Genomic DNA, 26,143 nt, shown 5'->3' on the forward strand with positions numbered 1-26,143 from the left:
ATATGGATGAATGGACATCTTCGGTTGAACGTGTTGTGCCACTGTCTAACTCATACAGCCTATAGACCAGTACTAAAGGTAAACTATAACATGTAGACAGTGGTAGGTTAGTTTATTGGGTTGGAGTGAGCTGTGTGGCATAAGTCTTTTGCACTCTCCCATTGTTATAATTTGGAAGTTGTTAAAAATTACATGGCAGTTAATTCTGTTCTGATTCCAGAGAAGTATACCAAGATGTCATACCTTTAAGTTTTTGTCTAAAGCGCTGGGTAAGTGGTCAAAATGTCCGTTGTAAAAGTTGAGATGAAAAGTAGTTGATACGGTTAGTAAAACAGCTCTCATTTTTAAATTGGTAGAAAATTCATTTTCTGATTCCAGATTTGAACAGCAGAGAAGTAGACGAAGATGTCAAAACCTCCAACTTTTTGGGAAAGTAAAAATGTCAGTTTATAAAAAGTTTGAGAAAATGTAGTTGTGGTTACTTAAACAGTTGTAACATTTGATTGGTACCAGATCATTTTGTTGGGAAAGTGGTCAAAGTAGCTGATTTGTGTCAACAGTTACTGTTTAGAGTGAATAGAATGTTGGGAGTTATGTCACAATGGGAACTTTAGAATTATGAGCTCAAAAAAAGGACAATGTTTAAGTGTGAAAGTATGATAGAACTCAAAAAGTTGTATGTAAGCACACTATTCCAGACCAGTTTGAACAGTGTTAAAAAAAATAATAATCGTACAACATTTAAAGTGTGGCTGCTGTCGCAAGGTTCTGAATCTGATGGGGTATGACAGTTGAACTAAGCTCATGAGGCATTTATAAGTTATATTCAAGAATCAATATCATTAATTTATACATCCAAAAATGGATGTAGCAACTAAGGATTCTAGCAATTAAGGATTTCTAATTGATTGACCAAAATCCAACTCCACATCAATCTGTCAGGTTTGGGCTACGTTTTGCACAGAGCCTACTCAGCACATTAGTTAAAAGAGTAATTTTATATTTTAGACATCTCATTGGAAAACTGCCTGACTTTGAAAAACACATTATGGCTTCCCATTAAGCAGCTTAATTGAAAAGAAAATGAAAACAATTATTTTTCTCACAAATACTTTTTCTTGATTGTTACATAACCTTTAGTGAACTCTGTTCCTTGTAAACAAACCTAATTAAAATACAATTTATTAACGTTTACCACATACGAACAGCCCTCCAACTGGTAATTACTAGTGAAAAACTTGTCCATCATCCTTCATGTGATGCTTCCTTACCCATAGGAAGTCCCACCCAGTTGACTACTTTAAAATGGTTCATGCCAAAATGGGTTTTGTCCAGTTAGAGTCCTATCTAACTCTATTGTGGGAAATTTCCACTTCGAACGCAGCATTAGTCTCTCATCATTTGACATTTCTGGAGAGGGATGGACTTTGCTTCCTTCTGCTCCAATCATCTTTTCGCTGAACGTCTAGTCTCCTTTCCATTGCTGACAGCTATCCCTCCTGCTCCTGGATTGGCTGCTCTGCTGCCAACATCACTGCCAGCCCGCCCTCCCTGTTGAGGATTAGTCGAGCTCCCGGAACCTTGAGAATTTACACCGTTCCCATTGGTAGTTTCATTTCCTAGAATAAAAAATTGTCATGCTTCATTTATAAATCTTCATAAATAGTGATAGAAGGGAAAAAAACAAATACACTGCTGTTTGTATACACTGAAGGTGGCTGAACCAGCCGCTCACAGGTAAAAGAAGCGACTTTACAGCTTAAAGCAGCGATCAAAAATTATATTGTTATTTCATGGAATTGTATTCCTTTAGTTTACTGATACAGACATGTCATTGACATTTAGGTAGACTTCCAGGTGGAAATGTTGCATGAATCACCTAAAAGCAGCAGAGGAAAATAAATAAATAACACTAACGAAGGACGTTGCCGAAATGCTTTCCTTTGACGTCATAACTCGTATTTTTTTGTTGGTCTTTGATAGTGGTCTTACCAGCTGAGCTGTTATTGTTGTTGTTCAGTATGTTTCCTTGGTCACCGACTACCTGGGAAATAAATAATTTGTTCACACACACAGTACAAGAAAAAGGTACTTGAAACATTGAACTAAATTCGTAGGTGAACGTTACTTAAAATAATATTTTTTCCCCTATCCTTCCGTAAAACATTCTGTAATAAGACGCTTACACACTGATATCCCTAAGTTCAAAACACCCCTTACAGTCTTGTTTTTCATCTGGTCCATGTTAGAGTACTCTGGGTTAGGCTCACTGAAGTTTGGCACCTCTGAATACACCATGCAGAACCTGAACAAAACGTTAAGTGAGCATTTGTTTAGACCAGTAAATTATGACATTAGATGCATCTCTCAGTAACATTTACATTGTTGCTCCTCCTTTTCGTATATGTAGCATGAAATGTTATTAAGCACAGAGCATCTATAGAATTTACTCTCCAATCTTCGACAGCTCTCCACATCTACCCGTGTACAGAGTCAGGCAACCTTTGAACACGGACGCATATCTGGAGAAAAGAAAAGGCACACATTTCAAGACAAAATACATTTCCCCCCAGGATCTAAAGGTGATCCAAGATTAAAAGACTAATAACGTATGGTATGTATTCATCCGAATGTAAGTTCATGCTGGTAGGTAGAAATTATGACTGGGTGGTCCTTTTTTATTTCTGTGTTGATTTTATACTCGGCTGTAGGTTTGGAGCTCTGTCCATAAAGTGTGGCATTAACTTGACTGTGTCGTGACTCAATAAATGACTCACCCCTTAGTGAGTCTGATGATGTCACCGGTTTGGATCAGTCCCCCCACCTCATCCCAAACTGAGATGCTAATGCTGCCTGTCTTGTCGGCCACCTTACAGGTCCGCACCTCATACCCATCCTTTGTCTTTGTCACTCGTCCTATGTGAGAGGGGGTAAGAGGGACAAGTAATCAGTGGCCTTTGATTGGTGTACGAAGACAAGAACAAGCTAGTTGTACAAGGATAGTATCAAATATCTCATGATTACACTTTTTGTCATTTAGCAGATGCTCTTATCCAGAGTGACTTACAATTAGTGCATTCAGCTTAAGATAGCTGGGTGAGACAACCACATATCACAGTCGTAGCAAGTTCACTTGTCCTCAATAAAGAAGTTATCAGCAAAATTAGTGCTCGTAGGCAGCCAAACGGAGTGCTTGGTTTGGGGTGTAGGGTTTGAGCATAGCCTGAAGGTAGGGAGGGGCAGTTCCCCTTGCTGCTCGGTAGGCAAGTACCATGGTCTTGTAGTGGATGCGAGCTTCGACTGGAAGCAAGCGGAGTGTATGGAGAAGCAGGGTGACATGGGAGAACTTGGGAAAGTTGAACTTCAGGCAGGCCGCGGCGTTCTGGATAAGTTGCAGGAGTTTGATGGCACAAGCGGGATCCCAGCCAACAGAGAGTTGAAGTAGTCCAGACGGGAGATGACAAGTGCCTAGATTAGGACCTATGCCACTTCCTGTGTGAGCAAAGGTCGTACTCTACGGATGTTGTAGAGCATGAATTTGCAGGAGCGAGTCACTGCTTTGATGTTTGCAGAGAATGACAGGGTGTTGTCCAGGGTCACGCCAAGGTTCTTTGCACTCTGGGAGGGGGACACAGTGGAGTTGTCGACTGTGATGGAGAGGTCTTGGAGCGGACAGGCCTTCCCTGTCGAGGTTGAGCTTGAAGTGGTGGGCCAACATCCAAGCTGACATATCTGCCAGGCATGCAGAGATGCGTGTTGCCAGCTGGGTGTCAGAAGGGGGGATGAGAAAAGTAGTTGAGTGTCATCCACAATGATAGGAGAGAACATGTGAGGATATGACAGAGCAAAGTGACTTAGTGTAAGGAGAAAAGAGGAGAGGGCCTAGAACCGGACACCAGTAGTGAGAGCACATGGTGCAGACACATATCCTCTCCACGCCACCTGGTAGAAGCGGCCTGCCAGGAAGGATGCTCCCAAGCGACACAGCGGTTTAAAGGCACTGCACCTCACAATTGCGCCGCCCTATGGGCCGGGGTAGGCCGTCATTGTAAATAAGAATTTGTTCTTAACTGACTTGCCTAGTTAAAAAAATGTTCAATAAAAATAAATGCAATCCAAGAGTGTGCAGAGCCTGACACGGAACCCAAACCGGGCTGCGCGCGTGCACCATCGTGCATAAATGTATTTTGTCCCCCCACACCAAACGGGATCACGACACGCAGGTTAAAATATCAAAACAAACTCTGAACCAATTATATTAATTTGGGGACAGGATCGAAAAGCATTAAACATGTATGGCAATTTAGCTAGCTAGCTTGCACTTGCTAGCTAATTTGTCCTACTTAGCTAGCTTGCTGTTGCTAGCTAATTTGTCCTGGGATATAAACATTGAGTTGTTATTTTACCTGAAATGCACAAGGTCCTCTACTCCACCAATTAATCCACACATAAAACGGTCAACCGAATCGTTTCTAGTCATCTCTCATCCTTCCAGGCCTTTTCTTCTCTTGACTTTATATTGCGATTGACAACTTTCATAAATTAGGTGCCTTACCACCACTGACCTTGTTTGTCTTCAGTCACCCATGCGGGTATAACCAATGAGGAGATGGCACGTAGGTACCTGCTTCTATAAACCAATGAGGAGATGGGAGAGGCAGGACTTGCAGCACGATCTGCGTCAGAAATAGAACTGACTTCTATTTTAACCCTTGGCAATGCAGACGCTCGTTGACGCACGCGAGCAGTGTGGGTGCAATAATTTAATAATATAGATTACACCGCTCGTAGTCAGCCTGTGAGACGCCCAGCCCTGAGAGGGTGGAGAGGGTCGTTCTGAGAGAGATAATGTGAAAGTTGGAGAGTAAACATCGATTATGAGGAGAGTAAATGTCCATTTGTGGGAAAGAGAAAAGGGAAAGTTCAACACAGATACGTTTTTTTGATAGCTGGCATGATTCAAATAAACCAACATGAATTGTTATCATTAGTCTACATGGTGGCATATAAGGATGTTTCTCTGACTATCAAGCCTCTGTGTTGTGCCATTATATTGTGCGTAATTTTTTACATACATTTTGTTCCACCCGAGTGCATTACAAGATAATTATATACATTCTGTTTCTGTTCATCATTAATTGATTATTTAAAACATTCGTTAGTAAGGAGTTAGCACCTGTTTCGAGTACGATGAAGATAACACTGAGATTCTTGAGTCCTGGCTTGATGTCCTTGACGTGGGTCTCGGTCGTCATCTTTCAGATTCTCGTCATGCATCCAAAAGTGTAAGTCAACTCTGGACCAAAGCAGCCCTGAAATTTTTACAAGAATGTGTGTGTGACAGAGGTAAAATTTGTTTTACATTGGATATTCGGTTTTCTCTCGTCAATAACTATTGAACCAAACATGCCATGACTATGAACATTGATTATTCTGAATCTGGGGTGGATGAAGAACAATCCCCCCCCCAACAAAGATGTATAAATGTTTTTTATAACTATGATTTCAGATTTCAATTTTTCATACCTCTTAAACAAAGCGTGTCATGAATATGAAAATGATATATTCTGAATCTGGGGGCTATGAACAAAAATCCAATCCAGAAGAAAAAAAAGAAACAAGAAACAACAATAACAAAAAAGGTGTGGATTATTCTCCCTACTCCCTTGATTCAGAATCTATCATTTCCATAGTCATGGCGCACTTTGTTTAAGAGCTATTGAAGATTGAAATCCACAAGGAAAAATATATAATACATTGTGTCTAACATTGACATATCATTATTCACGATTCATTCAGGACTCTCCGTAATCATGATAGAATCCACATAAATGTAGAAGTGTTAAGAAACATATTTTATTGTTATTTACAATAAAAGTGACTCCAAAACGACACAATGCATTATTTATCATTAATTTCAATTGGGTACAAAATAATCTGAAACACAACTAAAACAAATAGCAAATGCATCCAACAAGTTAGTAAAGTAATACATTTTGGGTAATCATTGTGTGCTAGGAATTTGGGACCAAATACTAAACGTATGACTACTTTAATACACATATTAGTGAATATGTCCCAATACTTTTGGTCCCCTAAAAATACCCTCAAATTAAAGCAGAGTGTCTGCACTTTAACCGCATAGTCATTGTATAATTTTAAAAGAGCTGGAGTAGAGCCAAAACAACAAAAAATGTGTCACTGTCCCAATAATTACAGAGGACACTGTATATCTAGATTTCTAAATAAAAAAGGCATGGATTTTTTTTCCATCCTCTCCTGATTCCAATAAATAATTTTAATAGTCAAGACATGCTTCACTTAAAAGCTATGAAGATTGAAATCCCCCCAAAATAATTACATTGAAAAATAAAATGAAAAAGGCGTGGATTTTCCTCAATCCTCCCCTGATTCAGAATATATCATTTGCATAGTCATAGCAGGCTTTGTTTATGCGCTATTGAAGATTGAAATCCCCCCCCCCAAAAAAATATATATACAAATTTCAAATATAAAAAGGCCTGGATTTTTCTCCATCCTCCCCTGATTCAGACGGCAGGTAGCCTAGTGGTTAGAGAGTTGGACTAGTAACCGAAAGGTTGCTAGATCGAATCCCTGAGCTGACGAGGTAAAAATCTGTCTTTCTGCCGCTGAACAAGGCAGTTAACGCACTGTTACTAGGCTGTCATTGAAAATAAGAGTTTGTTTTTAACTGACTTGCCTAGTTAAATAAAGGTAATAAAATAAATAAATATCATAGTCATGGCATGTTTTATTCAATAGATATTGACTAGAGAAAGCCAAATATCCACCGAATATCCAACATAAAACTACACTGAACAAAAATACAAACATGCAACAATTTCATGGATCAGAAAACCAGTCTGTATCTGCTGTGTCTACCATTTGCCTCTCGCAGTACGACACATGTCATTCATATAGAATTGATCAGGCTGTTGATTGTGGCCTGTGGAATGTTGCCCCACTCCTCTTCAATAGTTGTGCAAAGTTGCTGGACATTGGCTGGAACTGGAACACATTGTTGTACACGTCAATCCAAACATGCCCAAACATGCTCAATGGGTGACATCTGGTGAGTATGCAGGCCACGGAAGAACTGGAACATTTTCAGCTTCCAGGAATTGTGTACAGACCCTTGCAACATGGGGCCGTGCATTATCATGTTGAAACATGAGATGATAGCGGCAGATGAATGGCACGACAAAGGACCTCAGGATCTTGTGTTTGTTGTCCATAGCTTATGCCTGCCCATACCATAACCCCACCATGTGGCACTCTGTTCACAACGTTGACATCAACAAACCACTTGCCCACACGACGCCATTCACGCTGTCTGCCATCTACCCGGTTCAGTTGACACCGGGATTCATCCGTGAAGAGCACACTTGTCCTGCGTGCCAGTGGCCATCGAAGTTGAGCATTTGCCCACTGAAGTCGGTTACGACGCCAAACTGCAGTCAGCTCAAGACCCTAGTCAGGATGACGACCACACAGATGAGCTTCCCTGAGACGGTTTCTGACTGTTTGAGCAGAAATTCTTTGGTTGTGCATACCAACAGTTTCATGTCCGGTTGGCTGGTCTCAGACGATCCCGCAGGTGAAAAAGCCGGATGTGGAGGTCCTGGGCTGGCGTGGTTACACGTGGCCTGCGGTTGTGAGGCAGGTTGGACGTACTCCCAAATTCTCTAAAACGACGTTGGAGGCGATTTACGGTCTTCTCTGTGGCTCAGTTGGTAGAGCATGGTGTGTGCAACGCCAGGGTTGTGGGTTCGATTCCCACGGGGGGCCAGTACAAAAAACAAAAAAAAATTCACTACTGTATTCACTACTGTAAGTCGCTCTGGATAAGAACGTCTGCAAAATGACTAAAATGTAAATGTATGGTAGAAAATATAACATTCAACTATTTGTCAACAGCTCTGGTGGACATTCCTGATGTCCAAATCAAATTTTATTGGTCACACACATATTTAGCAGATGCTATTGCAGGTGTAGCGAAATGCTTGTCAGCATACCAACTGTGCGCTCCCTCAAAACATGAGACATCTGTGGCATTGTGTTGTGTGACAAAACTGCACATTTTAGTGGCCTTTTAGGGGCTCCTGAGTGGTGCAGCGGTCTAAGGCTCTGCATCTCAGTGCTAGAGGTGTCACTACAGACCCTGGTTCAATTCCAGGCTGTATCACAACTGGCTGTGATTGGGAGTCCCATAGGAAGGTGCACAATTGGCCCAGCGTCATCTGGGGGAGGCCGTCATTGTAAATAAGAATTTGTTCTTAACAGACTTGCCTAGTAAAAAAAAAAAAAAAAAAGATTGTTCCCAGCACAAGGTGCACCTGCATAATGATCATGCTGTTTAATCAGCTTCTTGATATGCCACACCTGTCAGGTGGATGGATTATCTTAGCAAAGGATAAATGCTCACTAACAGGTATGTAAACACATTTGTGCACAACATTTAAGAGAAATAAGATTTTTGTGCATTTGAACATTTCTGGGATCTTTTATTTCAGTTCATGAAACCAACACTTTGTGTTGTTCAGTGTAATTTGACCTCGGTGTGAGACTGAGCAAATATACAGGAATACATGGCCTTAATATTACATACAGTAATAATTTAAACAGCAATGCAAGATCAGATCAATGCAAGTATGTAACCCAGGTCGACTAATTACTTATACAGTAGCTAGCAAGACCAGTCTAGCAACTAGGGTGTAATCATTAGTCCAAACAGTTATAAAACGGAACGGTTTGCAAATAAAACCAGAGTTTCTATTGGTCAAATTCAAGTAGGTCATATATCCAGTCATTGGTAGGTCCCTCCCCGTTTCGGTCGCTTTCGTTTAAGAAACGTTTTGCAACAGAATTGGCTCAATGAATACGCCCCTGCTATAGTTTAGCAAACTGCAGTAACGTTACTATGCTAGCTATAGCTAAATGGGTGCCAGGTCGTAAGCTACACGTTTCATTACCTCAACAGTGTGTATTGTCGTCCACAGCTGATTTGTCCGGTATAATGGATTTTAAGCCATGGAACAAGTGAGTTAAAAAAATAAGTATTGTTTTCCTGTTTGTAAAAGAGCTAGCTGCTACTGTTAAAAAAATAAAATAAAAACCTAGCTACTGTTCATTTTTTTGTGAGCGTCAGTACAGTAGTGGCGGGCATTCTGTTGGTCAAATTTAGTTTCAATCAAAATTGTGTCCAATGACCATGGATTATATGTGATACGCATGCGATAATCATGTGATAGGTCCTTTATCTGAGAAGGGAAACTGCTCGTACCGAAGATAGGTTGAGTCAACTGTCTATCAACGATTTCACAATTTGGTTGCTTAGCGGCGTAGGCTGGACGTGGAAACGTGGTGACAGGAACCAAGAAAAAAATATATATTATGCTAACCCAAACGTAATTTAAAAGGCAATATAACCATTGATTGTCATATCAACAGGTAACGTATCAACAGGTATCGACGACATATCACTAGAGTTGCTCTCTATCTGCTTGTTTTCTTGTGTGATTCCAGCTTGTGCCAGTTATCTACCTGTAGTAACTAGCTAACGTTAGCTCACGTACGTAGTCAGCTGTGGCTAGCTTGATTAGTTGCACATTAGCAAGCTGTCTCGTCAGATTTTCTGATCGGTATCCATCACTAATCTTTCCTCTGTTTGCAACTGACTACTGTTTGATAGTTATATCGACGGCCGGGAATCCATTTTGAAATGGCAAGGATGATTTCCGTGTTTGCATAGCTAACTAACGTTAACGTTGCAACAGTACAGTGGCGGTCGGTTCCGTTTAAGATGAGGGAGGACGATAAAAGCTGATCTAGGGTGTAATTAGTTCAACAGTTGCAAATGAGAGTTTGTATTGGACAAATTTGGGGATATTCGTTAGCTTCTGTTTTAAGAAATGTTTTACAACCGAATCTGCAGAATGGATACACCCCTGATCACAGGTAAACACAGTTGACTTTCATAGCAGCCACATACAAACAGCATGATCACTTTGCTCCTTGTAATTCCTTTTTGAGTCTACTTGCTCTCCTCTTGTCGCTTGTGGACTTCAGTGCACAACACATCAGCTGTCTGACCAGGCAAAAAACTTTTCCAAACCTTCATATCATAACCGCTACGCACAGCCTACATCGTCGTTACCATATTATCTAACTTCATAGTCAACATGGTTACTAGAATTAACGCATTAGGAAACCCGCTACAATCATGCAGTACAGTCAGCAAACAGTTTAGCAGTTGCTTCAGCAGGCCCCGGTGGCAACAAATTAATAAATCCAAAAGCTTACCTTGACTTGGAAGAGTTCCAGTGTTGGATAGCCAGCTAGTTAACATAGTATCCCTCTCAATTTGAGCTGGGTGTTTGAGTTAGCGAAACTAGCTAAGTAAGTGAAATTGAAGAAGAAAAATACTACTAACTATAGCTAACTCTCTCCCTCTTGCTTCTCCTTCATTTTTGAAGAAATGTGTATTTTTATCTCTTTGAGTCAACTGCTCACCACTGCAATGCAGTGCTAGCTAGCTGTAGCTTATGCTTGCAATACTAGATTCATTCTCTGATCCTTCATGCTGCAAGAGCTCTGATAGGGTGGAGGATGTCCTCTGGAAGTTGTCATAACTACTGTGTAAGTCTATGGAGGGGGTGAGAACCATGAGCCTCCTATGTTTTGTATTGAAATCAATGTACCCAGAGGAGGATGTAAACTAGCTGGTGCTACCTTACAGAGTGCTGTTGAGGCTACTGTAGACCTTCATTGCAAAACATTGTTTTAATACATTTTTTGGTGACAATATATTTAGTATAGTTTTATAAAAAAAATATATTGATTTTTTTGTTTTGTTTCGCTTTTTATGAAATTCACTGAGGAGGACGGTCCTCTCCTTCCAGATCTGAGGAGCATCCGCTGATTGCTAATCATATTGTAGACTGTCTAATAAGTAAATTAAAGGAAAAGTAACAACATTGCATAACGTTACTGTTTCTCCCAGACGCATTTTCTGAGGACGTCATTACCGTGGCCCCAGGTTGCTCCTCTCACCTTCCCAAAACTCTGCCCCTGCGGTCTGTGGTCCATATTTTAAATGAAGAGGAGGGCTGAGGATTCTGGCCCAAGGAAGGAAAGACACCGGTGAGTGGACAATAAGGTCAAATTGCTGTTTGTACACCGGAGAATGTTATATAACCAAATATTTTTGGTGTCCATTACTGGACGTTAGAGGAAAGCCCCATTCAAGCCTACGCCATTGATTCTTCAACTAACCTGGTATTGGCGATACTCTCTTCGTTCTCGATTCTGGATAAAACCGTTATCTTATAAATGTCTGTGTAAAGTTGTAGGTAGTTCTACAAACACCAGAGACAACTCGGAAAGATTTTTAGATATATATATATATATATATATATATATATATATATATATATATATATATATATATATATATATATATATATATATATATAACCTCCAAATTTATAAGGACTGTTTTCCCTAATCGAGACCCAAGAGTATCACCACTGTACGTTTGTTTATGTGTAACTCTGTGTTGTTTTTGTCGCACTGCTTTGCTTTATCTTGGCCAGGTCGCAGTTGGAAATGAGAACTTGTTCTCAACTGGACTACCTGGTTAAATAAAGGTGAAATAAAATAAAATGCCAGGTTACATAGGCAACATGTGGGTTTCAAGTTTGGGTAAGCTATTTTTCACCATAAAAAATGCACCTTTTATAATAAAGCATTCCAATCATCCTCGCATTTGCAGAATTATTTAAGATGTGATTATATTTTTTCTTTTAAAGAAGCTAATGATCCTCTGTGGCAAAATCATGCGTTCTAGTGTAGTAGCCTATTTTGAATGATTTGATTTTCTTGAAGTAAGCAAATTATGCTATGCAATTACTTTAGGGAAACCTTAGGTTCCCCTAGCCTTATGGAGGCACTGCCTATGCCAGGTTAGTTGAAGAGTCTATGTAACGTGTAGTAATGGACACCAAAAAATCTTTTGGTTATATCACACTGGCAAGAGGACAGACATGCACACATGGAGAGACACAGATCTGGTACTATTTCAGATAATTGATTAATATAAAGTCAGTGATTCAATTCATGTTTAACATGTTGGGCTTTATACGTCTCTGCAAATCTTGCCATAAGATACCGACCCTACCGTAACACATGTTTACACTGAGCTGTACTGGAGTTGGAACGCCACCATGGTTACATTAAGGCACCGCGGAGCCGGCGTGAGATATGGTTCAGACAACGTCCCTCAAAGCGAGAATGGGATACAGTCCCTTTAGAAAGTATTCATACCCCTTGACTTATTCCACATTGTGTTACAGCCCGAATTCAAAATGGATTAAATGTATACTTTCTCACCCATCCACACACAATGCCCTTTAATGACAAAGTAAAAACATGTTTGCAAATTTATTCCAAATTAAATATAGAAATATCTAATTTACATAAGTATTCACAGAATACAGAATGGTGTCGGTGGTTACATTACAGCCTTATTTGAAAATGTATTAAATTGGGTTTTTTCCCTGAATCTCCACACAATACCCCATAATGACAAGGCAAAAATTGGTTATTTGACATTTTTGCAGATTTATAAAAAATAAAAACTGATATCACATTTACATAAGTATTCAGACCCTTTACTCAGTACTTTGTTGAGGCTATAATCATTTCCTAAGGTGCTTCAAGTCTAATTGGGTATGACATTACAAGTTTGGCACATTTGTATTTGGTGGAGTTTCTCCCATTCTTCTCTGCAGATCCTCTCAAGCTCTATCATATTGGATGGGGAGTGTCGCTGCACAGCTATTTTCAGGTCTCTCCAGAGATGTTCAATCAGGTTCAAGTCTGGACTCTGGCTGGGCCATTCAAGGACATTCAGAGACTTGTCCCGAAGCCACTCCTGCGTTGTCTTGGCTATGTGCTTAGGGTCGTTGTCCTGTTGGAAGATGAACCTTTGCCCCAGTCTGAGGTCCTGAGCGCTCTGGAGCAGGTTTTCATCAAGGATCTCTTTACTTTGCACTGTTCATCTTTCCCTTGATCCTGACTAGTCTCCCAGTCCCTGCCATTTAAAAACATCCACACAGCATGATGCTGCCACCACCATGCTTCACCAAATGGATGGTGCCAGGTTTCCTCCAGACGTGATGCTTGCCATTCAGGCCGAAGAGTTCAATCTTGGTTTCATCAGACCAGAGAATCATGTTTCTCATGGTCAGAGTCCTTTAGGTGCCTTTTGGCAAACTCCAAGCGGGCTATCATTTTACTGAGGAGTGGTTTCCGTCTGGCCGCTCTACCATAAAGGCCTGATTGGTGGAGTACTGCAGCGATGGTTGTCCTTTTGGAAAGTTTTCTCATCATCACAGAGGAACTCTGGAGCTCTGTCAGAGTGACCATTGGGTTCTTGGTCACCTCCCAACCAAGGGCCTTCTCCCCCGATTGCTCAGTTTGGCCGGGCAGCCAGCTCTAACTGGTTCTAAACTTTTTCAATTTTTAAGAATGATGGAGGCCACGGTGTTCTTGGGGACCTTCAGATCTGTGCCTTCAGATCTGTGCCTCCACACAATCCTGTCTCAGAGCTCTAGGGACAATTCCTTTCGAGTTCCTAGCTTTGCTCTGACATGCACTGTCAACTGTGGGATCTTTTTATATAGACAGGTGTGTGCCAATCAATTGAATTTACCACAGGTGGACTCAAGTTGTAGAAACATCTCAAGAATGATCAATGGAAACGGGATGGACCTGAGCTCAATTTCAAGTCTCATAGCAAAGGTTCTGAATACTTATGTAAATATGGTATTTCTGTTTTTGCTTGCTTTGTCATTATGGGGTAGTGTGTAGATTGATGAGCATTTTTATTTATTTAATCAATTTAGAATAAGGCTGTAACAACAAAATAGGGAAAGTTAAGGTGTCTGAATACTTTCCGCATGCACTGTTTGGAGAGTGGACTTAGTAATGTGATGTATTGGATTTGCCCCAAACATGACACTTTGTATTCCAGAGAAGAAGTTAATTGCTTTGCACATTTTTTTATAATGCAGTATTACTTTAGTATTGCAAACAGGATACATGTTTTGGAGCTCTTTTATTCTGTACAGGCTTCCTTCTTTTCAATCTGTCAATTTAGTTAGTATTTTGGAGCAACTACAATGTTGTTGAGCCATCCTCAGTTTTCTCCTATCACAACCATTAAACTCTAACTATTTTAAGGTCACCACTGGTCTCATGGTGAAATCCCTTAGCGGTTTCCTTCCTCTCCTGCAACTGAGTTAGGAAGGATGCCTGTATCTTTGTAGTGACTGGCTGTATTGATACACCATCCAGAGTGTAATAACTTCACCAGGCTCAAAATGATATTCAAGATCTGCTTTTCTTTTTCTTTTACCCATTAGAAGTAGGTGTTCTTCTTTCCGAGGCATTGGGAAACCTCCCTGGTCTTTGTGGTTGAATGGTGTTTGCAATTCACTGCTTGACTGAGGGACCTTACAGATAATTTTATGTGTGATGAGATGAGGCTAGTCCTTAAAAAAATCTTGTTAAACACTATTATTGCAACTTATGTGACTTGTTAAGCACATTTTTACTCCTGCACTTATTTAAGCTTGCCATATCAAAGGGGTTGATTACATACATTTCAGCATTTTCATGTTTTATTAATTTGTGAAAATAATCAAGTAAACATTCACCTTTGACATTATGGGGTATTATGTGCAGACCAGTGACTATTTTGTTTTCTCTCACTTTTAATACATTTTGAATTCAGGCTGTAACATATCAAAATGTGGGAAAAGTCAAGGGGTGTGAATACTTTCTAAAGGCACTTTATGCCACTACTCCAAATTGTGTCTTAATCCACACTGCTCCATTGAAAACATTGAAATACTGTTAGTTTTCATGGAAAACTGGCTTTTCGTCATCTGCTAGCTAGCAGTAGCCACCTCGGCCATTATGAAATTGTTAGTACTATCTGGAATCCTTGATGTCCCCAAGGATTTCCGACAGCAAGGACCATTAGCTGACGCTGCCATTGCAAAATGGCTGCGTTGCCCACTGCTAGCTAGCATGAGGACAAAAAGGGCAGTTTTCTGGGAAAACAAGCAGTATTTCAATCTTCTCAATGAAGCAGTGTGCATAAAGTTAACATTTGGAGTACAGTGGCATATCCCATCCCTGCATTGAGGTATGTTTTCTCGCGCGGGCTCCACGGTGTCTTAATGTAACCATGATTGAGTTCCAACCGCAGTGCATCTGTGTAAACGTGCATCGAGCATAACGGTATGTTCGGTATCTTCTGGCAAATGCAATCCATCCTCCAACTCAATGGAGTAGCATTTGACCAATCCAGGTAGTTATTTCAAAGTGCACTGATGCCTAAGAAGTATCCACACCATAAATATTAACCGACTGACTCAAATCGGTCTTATGTAGCAAAATGTTAAGTTGTTTTTTACATTGGATAAAAGTAGACTGAGCTACAAAATGGTATATCATACACTGCATTTGAGGAATAATGGGAAAGTAATTATGCTTTGAAAGTTGACAAACTTGTAAACTCACTTTTGAGAATGTTCTTTCAATGTTTTTGTACCTACTGGAGAGCTCTCCTTTGTCGACACCCATTCAGCATTGTTCACACCCTCTTAAGCCAGCCCCACCCATGTCTTTTAAGGATTCACATGTGAGGTCATGTGCTAAAAAGTGAGTAGTGTAGTAAAGATTAAGACTAAAAGTAAAGATTAAGACAAAGTAGCCTACAATAAGGAAAAATTCCAGGTAAACAAAGTGTCCAGATAAAATATTTTATAAATTAGATGATGCTTACCCAGGCACACTTGTCTAAATTGATGGGTCATGTGAAAGAAATGCTATAACCCCCAGCCACATATTGCCAAGTGGATGGGTTTCTACAGAGGGTATAAACGGTACAGCCAAATGGTTACTTGCATAGTAGCAATATCAAAAATAGATGTGATGTCCATAGCCTTTTCATCACAAAACTCCCTGATCTTCTCAAAAACATAAGTTTGTCGAGCTGTGTCCAGTCCAGGTGGTGCTTGTACAGGCAGACCATCTATGGGAGGAAGGATGTCAGCGTTGCGCAACAGCTGAAACCTGGTCCCGACCTGAGTCCGAACGCTCCTTGGCGAAAACACCAGGCTCCAGAGCATCGAAGCTGTAAAACAGGAAATAAAGACATTACAAACTTGCACAACATCAAATCACCTCCCAAGTTAAGATAAGAAGAAGAATCTCATGCAATGAAAATGATATTCACCTGAAGCGCTGATACTGCTTGATCTGTGGCAGTGGCCTGAAGTACGTAGTCAGGTGTTGTTGCCAGCCATAACTTTCTACCAGCACCGTACCATCCTCCAGTCCAACCAGCTGTGGGATGTTGACCCGTCACAGTGCTGTCCTTCACAACACCAGCAATCTCAGACAGTGTTCACTCTGGTCTTTCTGAAGAGCTGCTTGATGAGGCCAAAGCACCAGTCGGGGTCAAACTTGGTGTGGCCTGTGATCAGGAAGTGAAGGTCCAGACTGTGGTGGATCTTGTGCATGGTCCGCCAGGCACAATACCAGAGCACAAACCTGTTCTTGTTTTGGCCACTGCAGTTATCACAATTCAGGTCAACACGTGTTTTTCCCCAACTCCAACTAGTTGGTGAAGAAATGGTGCATGTAGTTGACTGTGCTGCTGCCTTTGCTGGATGACATGCCTTCATCAATCAAGAAGTTGATTTGTTGTGGTATTCCTTCACAGTAGACACCAAACAAGCCAGACTTGCGAGGAGTTAAAAAGTAAATGGGACCTGGCATAGGGTCAGAAGGATAGTGCACCAGCAAACAACAAAAGAACATTTAAGATAAGTTAATGAAAATAAAATGTACCGTAAAACGTAACATATTTTTTTATGCATCATTAACAGGTAAGTTTCACTTACCTACAAATGTGCAGAGCAGCAGCACTGCATACAGAAACAACATCATCTTGGAAACTGGAAGTACGACTGGAAGTACGACTACACGTACCTCTGGAAAATACAGAAATAATGTGAGATCAATAAAAGTAGTGCCAATCATGTTGGAGGTCAATTAAATAATCAAAACTTGTTTATGCTTTACATACCAAGTGTTGTCATCGAGTCCTTGTAGAGACGCCACACTGCTGCTTTTGTCACATGGGATGGCATCAGCTTTCCACCAAAGTGTTTGTGTCCTGGGTGGCATCCTGGTAACACGATTGCATTATCCTCCTAGTAGTTGTTGAAGTTCACCACTCGCAAGTCCTCATGCTTCAGGTGTAACCTGTGTTTGCTTGGGCCAGCTTTCTTTTTTGATGGGAGGCATTCAACCATTCTCCATGTATGACTGGTGGAGGAGAGTCAGGTGTGTTCTACTGATGCTGAAAGACAAATTCCAGATTTTGGCATTATTATACAATAGATAGCCGTAATCACCGTCAGACACACCTGGCTAACTTGATGGGTCATGTAATCATCTGGCGAAGTGGAGTCTTTTGTTTAGACAAACCGATTTTGTCACAGCTAGCTAAAGTTAACCAAATAGGTTCAATGTTAGCTAGCTAACATTAGGCTATAACTAGAAATACGAAATGGCATTCTGAGAACATTACTACACACGGATCATAAACATAATGTGAGCCAGCCATCTAACGTCAGCTAGCTAACAGTCAGCTTTAACTTGGTCTTTTGTTTATACAGTGGTTCTTCCTGTAAAAGTTGCGCCGTACTGCAGCACACCTTGCGGGCTGCCTCAGAATTCGATGGCACGTTATTTAATTGTCAGCTATTGTTGCCATTAATGCTAGTTAGTGCTAGTTTGACCACCAGATGGCGTCTTTGAGAAGCATTTGACAGTCTTCAATATTGGCTGTACTAGAGAATTTGAAATTTTTTTTTTTTTTTTAGTAAGAACATAGTATATGGGATTGATTTTAATAAATGTAGCTTAATTAATTTGATTAATATTATGGTGTTTCTATTCCAAGAAATACGAAAAACAAAACCCTCAGGGTTTCCGTTAGGAAAATATAGAGCTGTACAACTTGACAGGTCGGGAGTAGGCTACAGTACTAAGAGCATAACATTTCCACACCCTAATTGTAGTCTAACCAATACCCAAACAAAGATTCAGTGACAATAAAAATCTCATTGATTTATCAAGACCAGTCCCCATGCTTGTCTCAGAGCAGCGCTGTCTTGACCTCTGAATGCTGTCTTTTCCCCCTTCCACTTGCCTCTTCCATTAATTTTGAAAGAGTATTTTCCAGTAAGCATAATCAGTGCTCTAACTCCGCCTTGCGCTGGTCTGGAGCAGTGATGCAGGGTACCATACTAAACCACAATAATTTTTTTTTTTGCCAACGATTACGGACACCAGCCATATTAAGCCTGTGTTGAGCGTTCGTAAATTCATCAGTTATTCTGCGCTCTTGCACACTCGGACGAGAGTGCTCTGAAACAGTTGTTGCAGTGAAGTTCTATTGAAATGGATACTTGCATAGTCAAGTCTTTTTGTTAATTTTTTTTTAATAAGCGATTCATAAATAAAAAGATGCGTTAGACAGGATTACCTACTGACCAGCTCAAATAGACAAAAGCGTTCTATATGGCAGACCAATCCAAACTCATCTCTCGGCATGTCCAGCCCACTCATTATCTCAGCCAATCATAGTGGGAAGGTTGCTGGCTTTTCCTGTGGCTTAACCAACTAGGCTCGTAATTTAACAATTTTATTCGTATTTACAGATGGCATACACGTTCGTTATTAAGGCACATGAAAGTTCACAAGTTCGAGAAGGCATTTCTGCCCCCCCCCCCCCAAAAAAAAACATTTTGATCAACAACAAAAATGTTTACGTTCAAACGGCTCTCCTGTGAAGTAGTGACCCGCGACATACGCCTAGTTTCCTGAAACGGGTCACAAATGTTCATACTACCACTAGTCTTGGTCAAAAATAAACCCCACTTGCACTGTAGTGGGTAAGAGTCTTTTATAACCAGTCTTGACACTTGATAAACAAGATGGCTATCTCCAAAATGAAATCACCTCAGAGAGGGTGTGCAGAAGATTCTGTTAATTTATGACAAGCCCAAGCAAGACGTCTCATCTAAGTGGGCTGATTTCTTTTATTTTATTGAAGTCGTGACTCTGGTCTAAACTGTTAAAAAGGTCATCAATGCCATTACAGTACATGCCTGCTTTTGTAACGTGGTGTAGAATGCTCATTCTAGTACTTTCCCCACTGTGCTGAATAGGCAGTGTATTCGCTTATTCAGACCTTACTTCAGTGCGTAGAGCACACAGCGTTCAAAAAGGTCACCAGCAGCAAAGACTCATGTTACCATGTTTTATAGCTGAGGATTGGCGCACTTGCCTTTTGAGGAAGGAAAGGAAAAGGCACACAAAGGCAATATAATTCCTGTCTGTGTATCAGGTGTCCAATATTGCGCCTTTTTAGCAATGAGCAAAAGATAATACACCAAATCTAGGCTAACTAATTAATGCAAGACTGGTTGAAGAGTTTTTTTTTGTGTTTTTTTTAAACTGTAAGTAACACAGCCGTTAATTGTAGTGCCATCTCTAAGTGCCTTCCAATGTGCTGCCACATATAGGTTGTTTATTTTAAACATGGTGGAGTAATTTACTTTTTTTTTTCTGTGAGTATGTTCCATGTCGACTATGATCCTGCTCATGCATGATATGTAGGCATAAGTTGTCATGTTTGATTGTATGTACTCGGTAGGCTAACCATTTCCCTACCTGTGTTGCAGGTTGTAGTTGGTTCCGGTGATGTGCCATGGGCTACGACGTCACCCGGTTCCAGGGGGAAGTGGATGAGGACCTGCTGTGCCCCATCTGCAGTGGAGTCCTAGAGGAGCCCGTTCAGGTCAGTGACGTACACATCTCCGCACCATTTCAGCCATTGGATTGCATTTCAGTGCTCTGAGAATTCACAGAAAAATAAGGAATTGTCAGTGTTGTAAATTCAGTTCCATTTCAGTGAAATAGGATCTAGTACTTGTCAGCTCGTTGATCACACACCTGCTGTGCCATTTCAGTCTAAGTTTTTGATAATTTCTCGAATGTCAGTCCTATAGGCTGTGTGCAGGCCATTTATTTTGTAGTGCTACAAAGGGGATTATAAACCAGGTCATTTGAGCCCTGGATGCTGATTGGCTGAAAGCTGTGGTATTACAGTCCATTCGGGAAGTATTCAGACCACTTGACTTTTCTGCATTTTGTTACGTTACAGCTTTATTCTGAGGTAGATTAAATTGTTTTTTATATACCATTCTATTGGTTGCTAGGAATTTTGTATAATAATTTACTTTAAAAAACACATTTTGAATCCAGCGTCGTTTTGTGTATCAGTTCATAAACCATGTGCCATGGAATCGGTACATCAAAAATCAGTACATCAACTAAACTGAACAACAATTTAAACTCAACATGCAACAATTTCAAAGATTTTACTGAGTTACAGTTAATTTAAGGAAATCCGTCAATTGAAATAAATGAATTCTGCCCTAATCTATGGATTTCACATGACTGAGTAAGGGCGCAGCCATGGGAGGGGCATAGGTCCACCCACTTTGGAGCCAGGCCCTTTTGTGGGGGAAAATGTGTTCTGATTGGCTGGGCATTATTACAGACACACATACTCCTCAGTTTCCTCAGCTGTCTGGGTGGCTGGTCTCAGACAATCCTGCAGGTGAACAAGACGGATGTGGAGGTCCTGGGCTGGCATGGTTACACGTGGTCTGCGCTTGTGAGGACTGTTGGATGTACTGCCAAATTCTCTAAAACGACAGACGGTTTATGGTAGAGAAATTAACATTAAATTCTCTGGCAACAGCTCTGGTGGACCTAATTGCACACTCCCTCAACTTGAGACATCTGTTGCATTGTGTTGTGTGACAACTGCACATTTTAGTGTCCTTTTATTGTCCCCAGCACAAGGTGCACCTGTGTAATGATCATGCTGTTTAATCAGCTTCTTGATATGCCACACCTGTCAGGTGGCTGGATATCTTGGCAAATGAGAATTGCTCACTAACAGGTATGTAAACACATTTGTGCAAAACATTTGAGAGAAATAAGCTTTTTGTGTATATGGAACATTTCTGGGATCTTATATTTCATCTCATGAAACATGGGACCAACACTTTACATGTTGAGTTTTTATATTTTTGTAAAGTATATTTTGCAATCGATATAGGACAGCTATGAATTTTTTGGTCCTTAAATGAAGCTGGCTTTTTTTTTTTTATCACTTTTTTTTTAACCAATTTTGGTCTTTAATGCTGGGCCGAAAGACAAGTTCCTTACTTTCTCCCCCTTCCACTTGCCTCTTCCATTTTTGCGGTAATGCTGTAATTAGCCCAACAGCCCTTAGCCTTAGTATATTGGTCATATACCACACCCCCTCTGGCTTTATAGCTTAATTATCATATTTTCTGCAGTGCTCTTACCGCTATGCTGTTTTTGCATTTCTGTATACAGTATGTCACTGGACTTGTAATTTGATTCTCTATGATGAAGCTCCAGTGATGACGATTCATTGCTAGTGAAAGGTGAAAGCGATTAGACATGAGAATAGCCCCATCTTGGCCAGGAAAGAGATGGGCAGAGAGAAAGGATAGGGAGGAGAGCTTAAAGGGCAATCTGCTTTCAGAGGGATGCTGTGTCAGCAAGGGGGAGAGAGGAGTGGACAAGAGGAAGAGCGGAGAGGACAGGACTGCGAGAGAGGACAGGAGGGAGGGAAGAAGGCAATTTGGAGAGATGAGCTCTGCATAGATGGGGCAGAGGTGAAAGGACTAGGGTTAGAAGAAGTGAGTGGGGATGCTTAGTCCTGTTAATGTAAATGAAGCGTAAGGATACTAGTATAACAAACACATCTCCCAAACTGAAACCAACTATGAGGTGAGTGGCTTTAAATAGACACTATTGATTCTACCTACCTGCAGAGGATAGCATTGTTTTGCTACATGTTTGCCCTTGGAGTAAATAGTTGCTGGTTTGTGCTTTTTATAGTACATATCAATTTGTCCAGCCTAGGAATTTCTTAATGTGTGTGTGTGTGTGTGTGTGTGTGTGTGTGTGTGTGTGTGTGTGTGTGTGTGTGTGTGTGTGTGTGTGTGTGTGTGTGTCAATTTCCTGTGGGAATAAGTGTTCTTTGTTTTGGAGTGTTTTTGTGAGTGTGATTGCATCAGTCTGTGGGCGCGTGTGTTCATGCGTTGGTAGGTTAATTCGGCAAGAAGGTAGTGTGGCAGTACAACATCACTTCCAGCCAATGTAGCCTATACATTCTGAGCTGTCGTAGGACTTTGCACAGCGTGCTGGCAGCAGTAAAGGAATGTGGACATAACTGCCGTAGGGCTTTCAGTGGACACACATACAGTATACTGAGAGAGAGAGAGAGGGAATGATTGGAATTGTTTGCTTGCGTCTGCACTCGGCTGTGTCTAGCGCTGCTGCTTACTCTGGCATCCCCTGCATGGGCCTGGACAGATGGTATGTACACTATCATATAGTGCCTTCACATTTTGTTGTTAGAGCCTGAATAAAAAAATATATATATATATATATATATATATATATATATATATATATATATATATATATATATATATATATATATATATATATAAGTGGAATTCTGTTTTTAGAAATGTTTACAAATAATAATAAAAAAAAATGAAAAGCTGATGTCTTGAGTGAATAAGTATTCAACCCCTTTGTTATGGCAAGCCTAAATAAATTCAGGAGTAAAAATGGCTTAGCAAGTCACATCAATTACATGGACTGACTCTGTGTGCAATAATAGTGTTTTAATATGATTTTTGAATGACTACCTCATCGTTGTACCCCACACGTACAATTATCTGTAAGTCCGTCAGTCCAGCAATGCATGTTAAACACCGATTCAACCACAAAGACCAGGGAAGATTTCCAATGCCTCGCAAAGAATGGCATCTATTGGTAGATGGGCTGGTGAATTTATAAATTACACTTTGGATAGTGTATCGATACACCCGGTCACTATGTAGATACAGGTGTGTGTAGACCACTGACACACAATCTCTATTTAATCCATTTTAAATTCCGGCTGTAACACAACAAAATGTGGAAAAAGTCAAGGGCTGTGAATACTTTCTGAAGGCGCTGTACATCAGAGACCTGAGTAAAAGCTGTATAATTCCCATGCCCTGCTGAGAGCATTGACATCTTCCAGACTGAAGGAATGAGAGGGAGAGAGGGAGTGGAATAAAGAGGTTAGGTGTGCTCAGAGCCATGTATTTAGAGATTTGGGCTGTTGAGGTTTCTTTATGATGATGCGTTTACATGACATCACAAAGTTCTTTATGGCAGCCATGTTAGCGGAACAACATTTTTGGGGCATCTGATTAAATCACCATGGGAGCATACCCCATTTACCCCATTTGACATTACTTGGGGAATATTTATTGCTAGCTAACTGTCTAGAATTGGAACATTATTCAAAGTTCTAGAAGTTCTCAACTCTCTTAATAGAAGAGTCTGGGTGTGCATCTGAGGGTGTGTTAGTCCCAGTCAGTGTGCTGTGCTGCACTCGCTGACCTTGCTGGAGTCAGTGCTGCTGTGTGGACTGTCCCAAGGCTGAGCTGGGTGGTTATAATTTATACTCCCTCTGGGGCCCCAGTATGAATCAGCAGCACTGCACCATAGAACTCTGCTGTAGTGGAAGGAATCAGGACTAGGACTATGTTTGATCGGGGCCCTGGTCAAAAGTACTGGACTATATAGGAAATAGGCTTCCATTTCGGACTCACCCAGGGACTGCATGGGAAACGGGGCAAGAAGGTCTCTGGGGAATCCATTGCTACCCAGTAGCGGCTGTAGCGGCTGGGACTGTAGTGGGAACGGCTATTGCAGCCAACAGAAGCTAGCCATCCCGTCGCTAGCTTAGCATCAGTACCGTCACCCCTGCATTGATGAGATCTTCACACACAGCAGAACTACTATCCCCAAATGTAACCAAACTTGCTGAACTCCCTCCTTCACTGCTAATGGCTTTAGCTTTTTTATCATGCCCTCTGCCTCTTGTCATTTTAAGAATTATCTTTCAATTAAAATGTCTCTTTCTGCCATGTTTTTAACAGCAAAATGGTCATATTATAGCTTTTATATTGACAGAAAAATATTTTTAATAGAAACATTCATTTTTGCCGGAGCAGGTCATTTAGCATTTGCTCTCCATTTCTTCCTCTGTGTCTCTCCTTCTCCCTCCCTTAGGCCCCTCACTGTGAGCACGCCTTCTGCAATGCCTGCATCACCCAGTGGTTCTCGCAGCAGCAGATATGCCCCGTGGACCGCAGCGTGGTGACGCTGGCCCACCTGCGCCCCGTGCCCCGCATCATGCGCAACATGCTCTCCAAGCTGCAAATCAACTGCGACAACGCCGGCTTTGGCTGCGTTGCCGTGCTGCGCCTGGACCAGCTGCAGTCGCACCTCAGGGACTGCCAGCACAACCCCAAGAGGCCCGTCCAGTGCAAGCAGGGCTGCGGGTGAGTGGGGTTGGCGCCAACGAAGGCGTTCACCAAAGCTCTATTTTTGGAGCATGTTGTGTTTATCATTTAAATGATATAGGCAAAGCTGTGAAACTGAATGTCATCTATATGAGGGAGTATGAGCACAACTGTCTTGTCTTTGGCATCATTAAAACTGAAGACTTATTTATCAAATAACTCTAATTATTAGGTGATCAAACTGATTAATCATGTAACTGTAATTAACTAGGAAGTCGGGGCACCAAGGAAAATATTCAGATTACAAAGTTATAACTTTCAGATATTTTAATATCAGCTGAGGCGGGACTACAGAGTTGATAATTATAACAATTGAAATGCTAATCCTTTGCACCTGAACGCTCACTCATTCGGGAATAATTGCAATCAATATATATTTACGCTCAGTGTGTCGTCGGGATCTCTGTTGAAAAGTTTGTTTCTTTTGGAGAGTTTGTCCTCTCTCTATCTCTCCCTATCTCTCTATCTATCTCTAATCTCTCTCTCATCTCTATAGTTCAGAGTGACATTCATTCATGTCGTTATAGAATAGATGTTTAGGCAGTTGTCGGTCTTTGCATTCAATGATACCGAATTCCTAGCTGCAGACTAGTAATTAATATCAAAGACTTGTTCTTATTCTGTTGGTATCGATAGTCTACGAGTTTAACCATGTGGTATGTTTAAAAGTTCAGCAAGAGAAATGGATGGTCTGCAACCTTTAGCCATCTCATAATTGAGGTAAGCTTGGTCTCCTTTCAAACCTTGGCCCTCTCGTTATCGAGGTAAGCTGGTCTGGTGATAGAAAACCTAGGTGGGGGTTTTATTCGGGACATAGAAAGAGGCTGTCTCATGACGCCAGGTCCTGTCTGTGCCCCTGGGGCCATGCCAATGACTTAGTGAAACTTTAAATTTGTAAGTCGCTCTGGATAAGAGTGTCTGCTAAATAATGTAAACAGAAATACAATTCTCTCACATTAACATCATTACATAGCATCCCATCATCTCACAAATAGCTTCATCCTTATTCATTTATTTTATACAACCATTAGATGTAATAAATATTAGAACCATTAGATGTCTCATACCTGAGAGTCTTCTATAAACATGGTTATGGTAATGTAGCCGTATTGTCTCCCATGAGTTTCACAAAATTGTACCAAACCAACCAGTTCGTAGCTGGATTCTTCATAGATCTTTTATACCTTCTCCAGAACCTGAATATTGTTTGGTTGTCAAGTTCGGTGAAGTGGAAGAAATTCCTTTGTTCTCTCTATGAAAACTCACTCTCTCTATACTGTCTGGCCATGAGGCAGGATCTTCTCTAGGAATTTACGACCTCTTCTGACCACAGCAGCCTGGGTGTGGGAGACAGAGGTAGGGGGATGGTGCAGAGGGAGGGGAGGAATAGTGCTCGCTGTACCCAAAGAGGGCAACGTCATGACACAACCAAAGAGTGGGGTGAGAATCAGGTTGGGAAACTCTGCTGTAGGCTATAGGTGAGTAGAGCTACT

The 26,143-nt window shown here is 41.0% G+C and overlaps 2 protein-coding genes across 4 annotated transcripts in view; one reads left to right on the forward strand and one right to left on the reverse strand.

The window, feature by feature from the left end:
- Positions 1-982: 982 nt before the first annotated feature.
- Positions 983-9,163, reverse strand: LOC115207999 (SOSS complex subunit B1-B-like). Its single transcript, XM_029775681.1, has 7 exons — positions 8,994-9,163; positions 5,177-5,312; positions 2,778-2,916; positions 2,451-2,522; positions 2,221-2,305; positions 1,993-2,044; positions 983-1,619 (listed from the first exon to the last, which is right to left on the reverse strand). The coding sequence occupies exons 2-7, from the start codon at positions 5,253-5,255 to the stop codon at positions 1,447-1,449; spliced, it is 600 nt and encodes a 199-aa protein (XP_029631541.1). The 5' UTR covers positions 5,256-5,312; positions 8,994-9,163; the 3' UTR covers positions 983-1,446.
- The window catches only part of LOC115207998 (E3 ubiquitin-protein ligase NRDP1), a 30,317-nt gene continuing 13,088 nt past the window's right edge, over positions 8,915-26,143 (forward strand). Inside the window, exons 1-4 of one of the 3 annotated variants that reach the window (XM_029775680.1) lie at positions 8,915-9,060; positions 11,024-11,163; positions 19,854-19,969; positions 24,358-24,629. In XM_029775680.1, the coding sequence (XP_029631540.1) occupies positions 19,880-19,969; positions 24,358-24,629 (362 nt within the window). In that variant the 5' untranslated portion in view covers positions 8,915-9,060; positions 11,024-11,163; positions 19,854-19,879. Of the gene's footprint in view, positions 9,061-9,312; positions 9,487-11,023; positions 11,164-19,853; positions 19,970-24,357; positions 24,630-26,143 lie in introns of those variants that run through there. The other 2 variants (XM_029775678.1, XM_029775679.1) reach the window with 2 other exon arrangements.

The sequence above is a fragment of the Salmo trutta genome, chromosome 14 (assembly GCF_901001165.1).
Source record: "Salmo trutta chromosome 14, fSalTru1.1, whole genome shotgun sequence".
Classification (NCBI taxonomy): Eukaryota; Metazoa; Chordata; class Actinopteri; order Salmoniformes; family Salmonidae; genus Salmo; species Salmo trutta.

What these genes read in the sequence shown, in the direction of transcription:
- LOC115207999 (XM_029775681.1), bottom strand. Translation starts at nt 5,255, where the DNA reads ATGACGACCGAGACCCACGTCAAGGACATCAAGCCAGGACTCAAGAAT. An exon ending in CTTCATCGTACTCGAAACAG is followed by an intron (nt 2,917 to 5,176) that starts GTGCTAACTCCT and finishes CCTCTCACATAG; the next exon opens with GACGAGTGACAAAGACAAAG. An exon ending in GAGCTGTCGAAGATTGGAGA is followed by an intron (nt 2,306 to 2,450) that starts GTAAATTCTATA and finishes CGTTTTGTTCAG; the next exon opens with GTTCTGCATGGTGTATTCAG.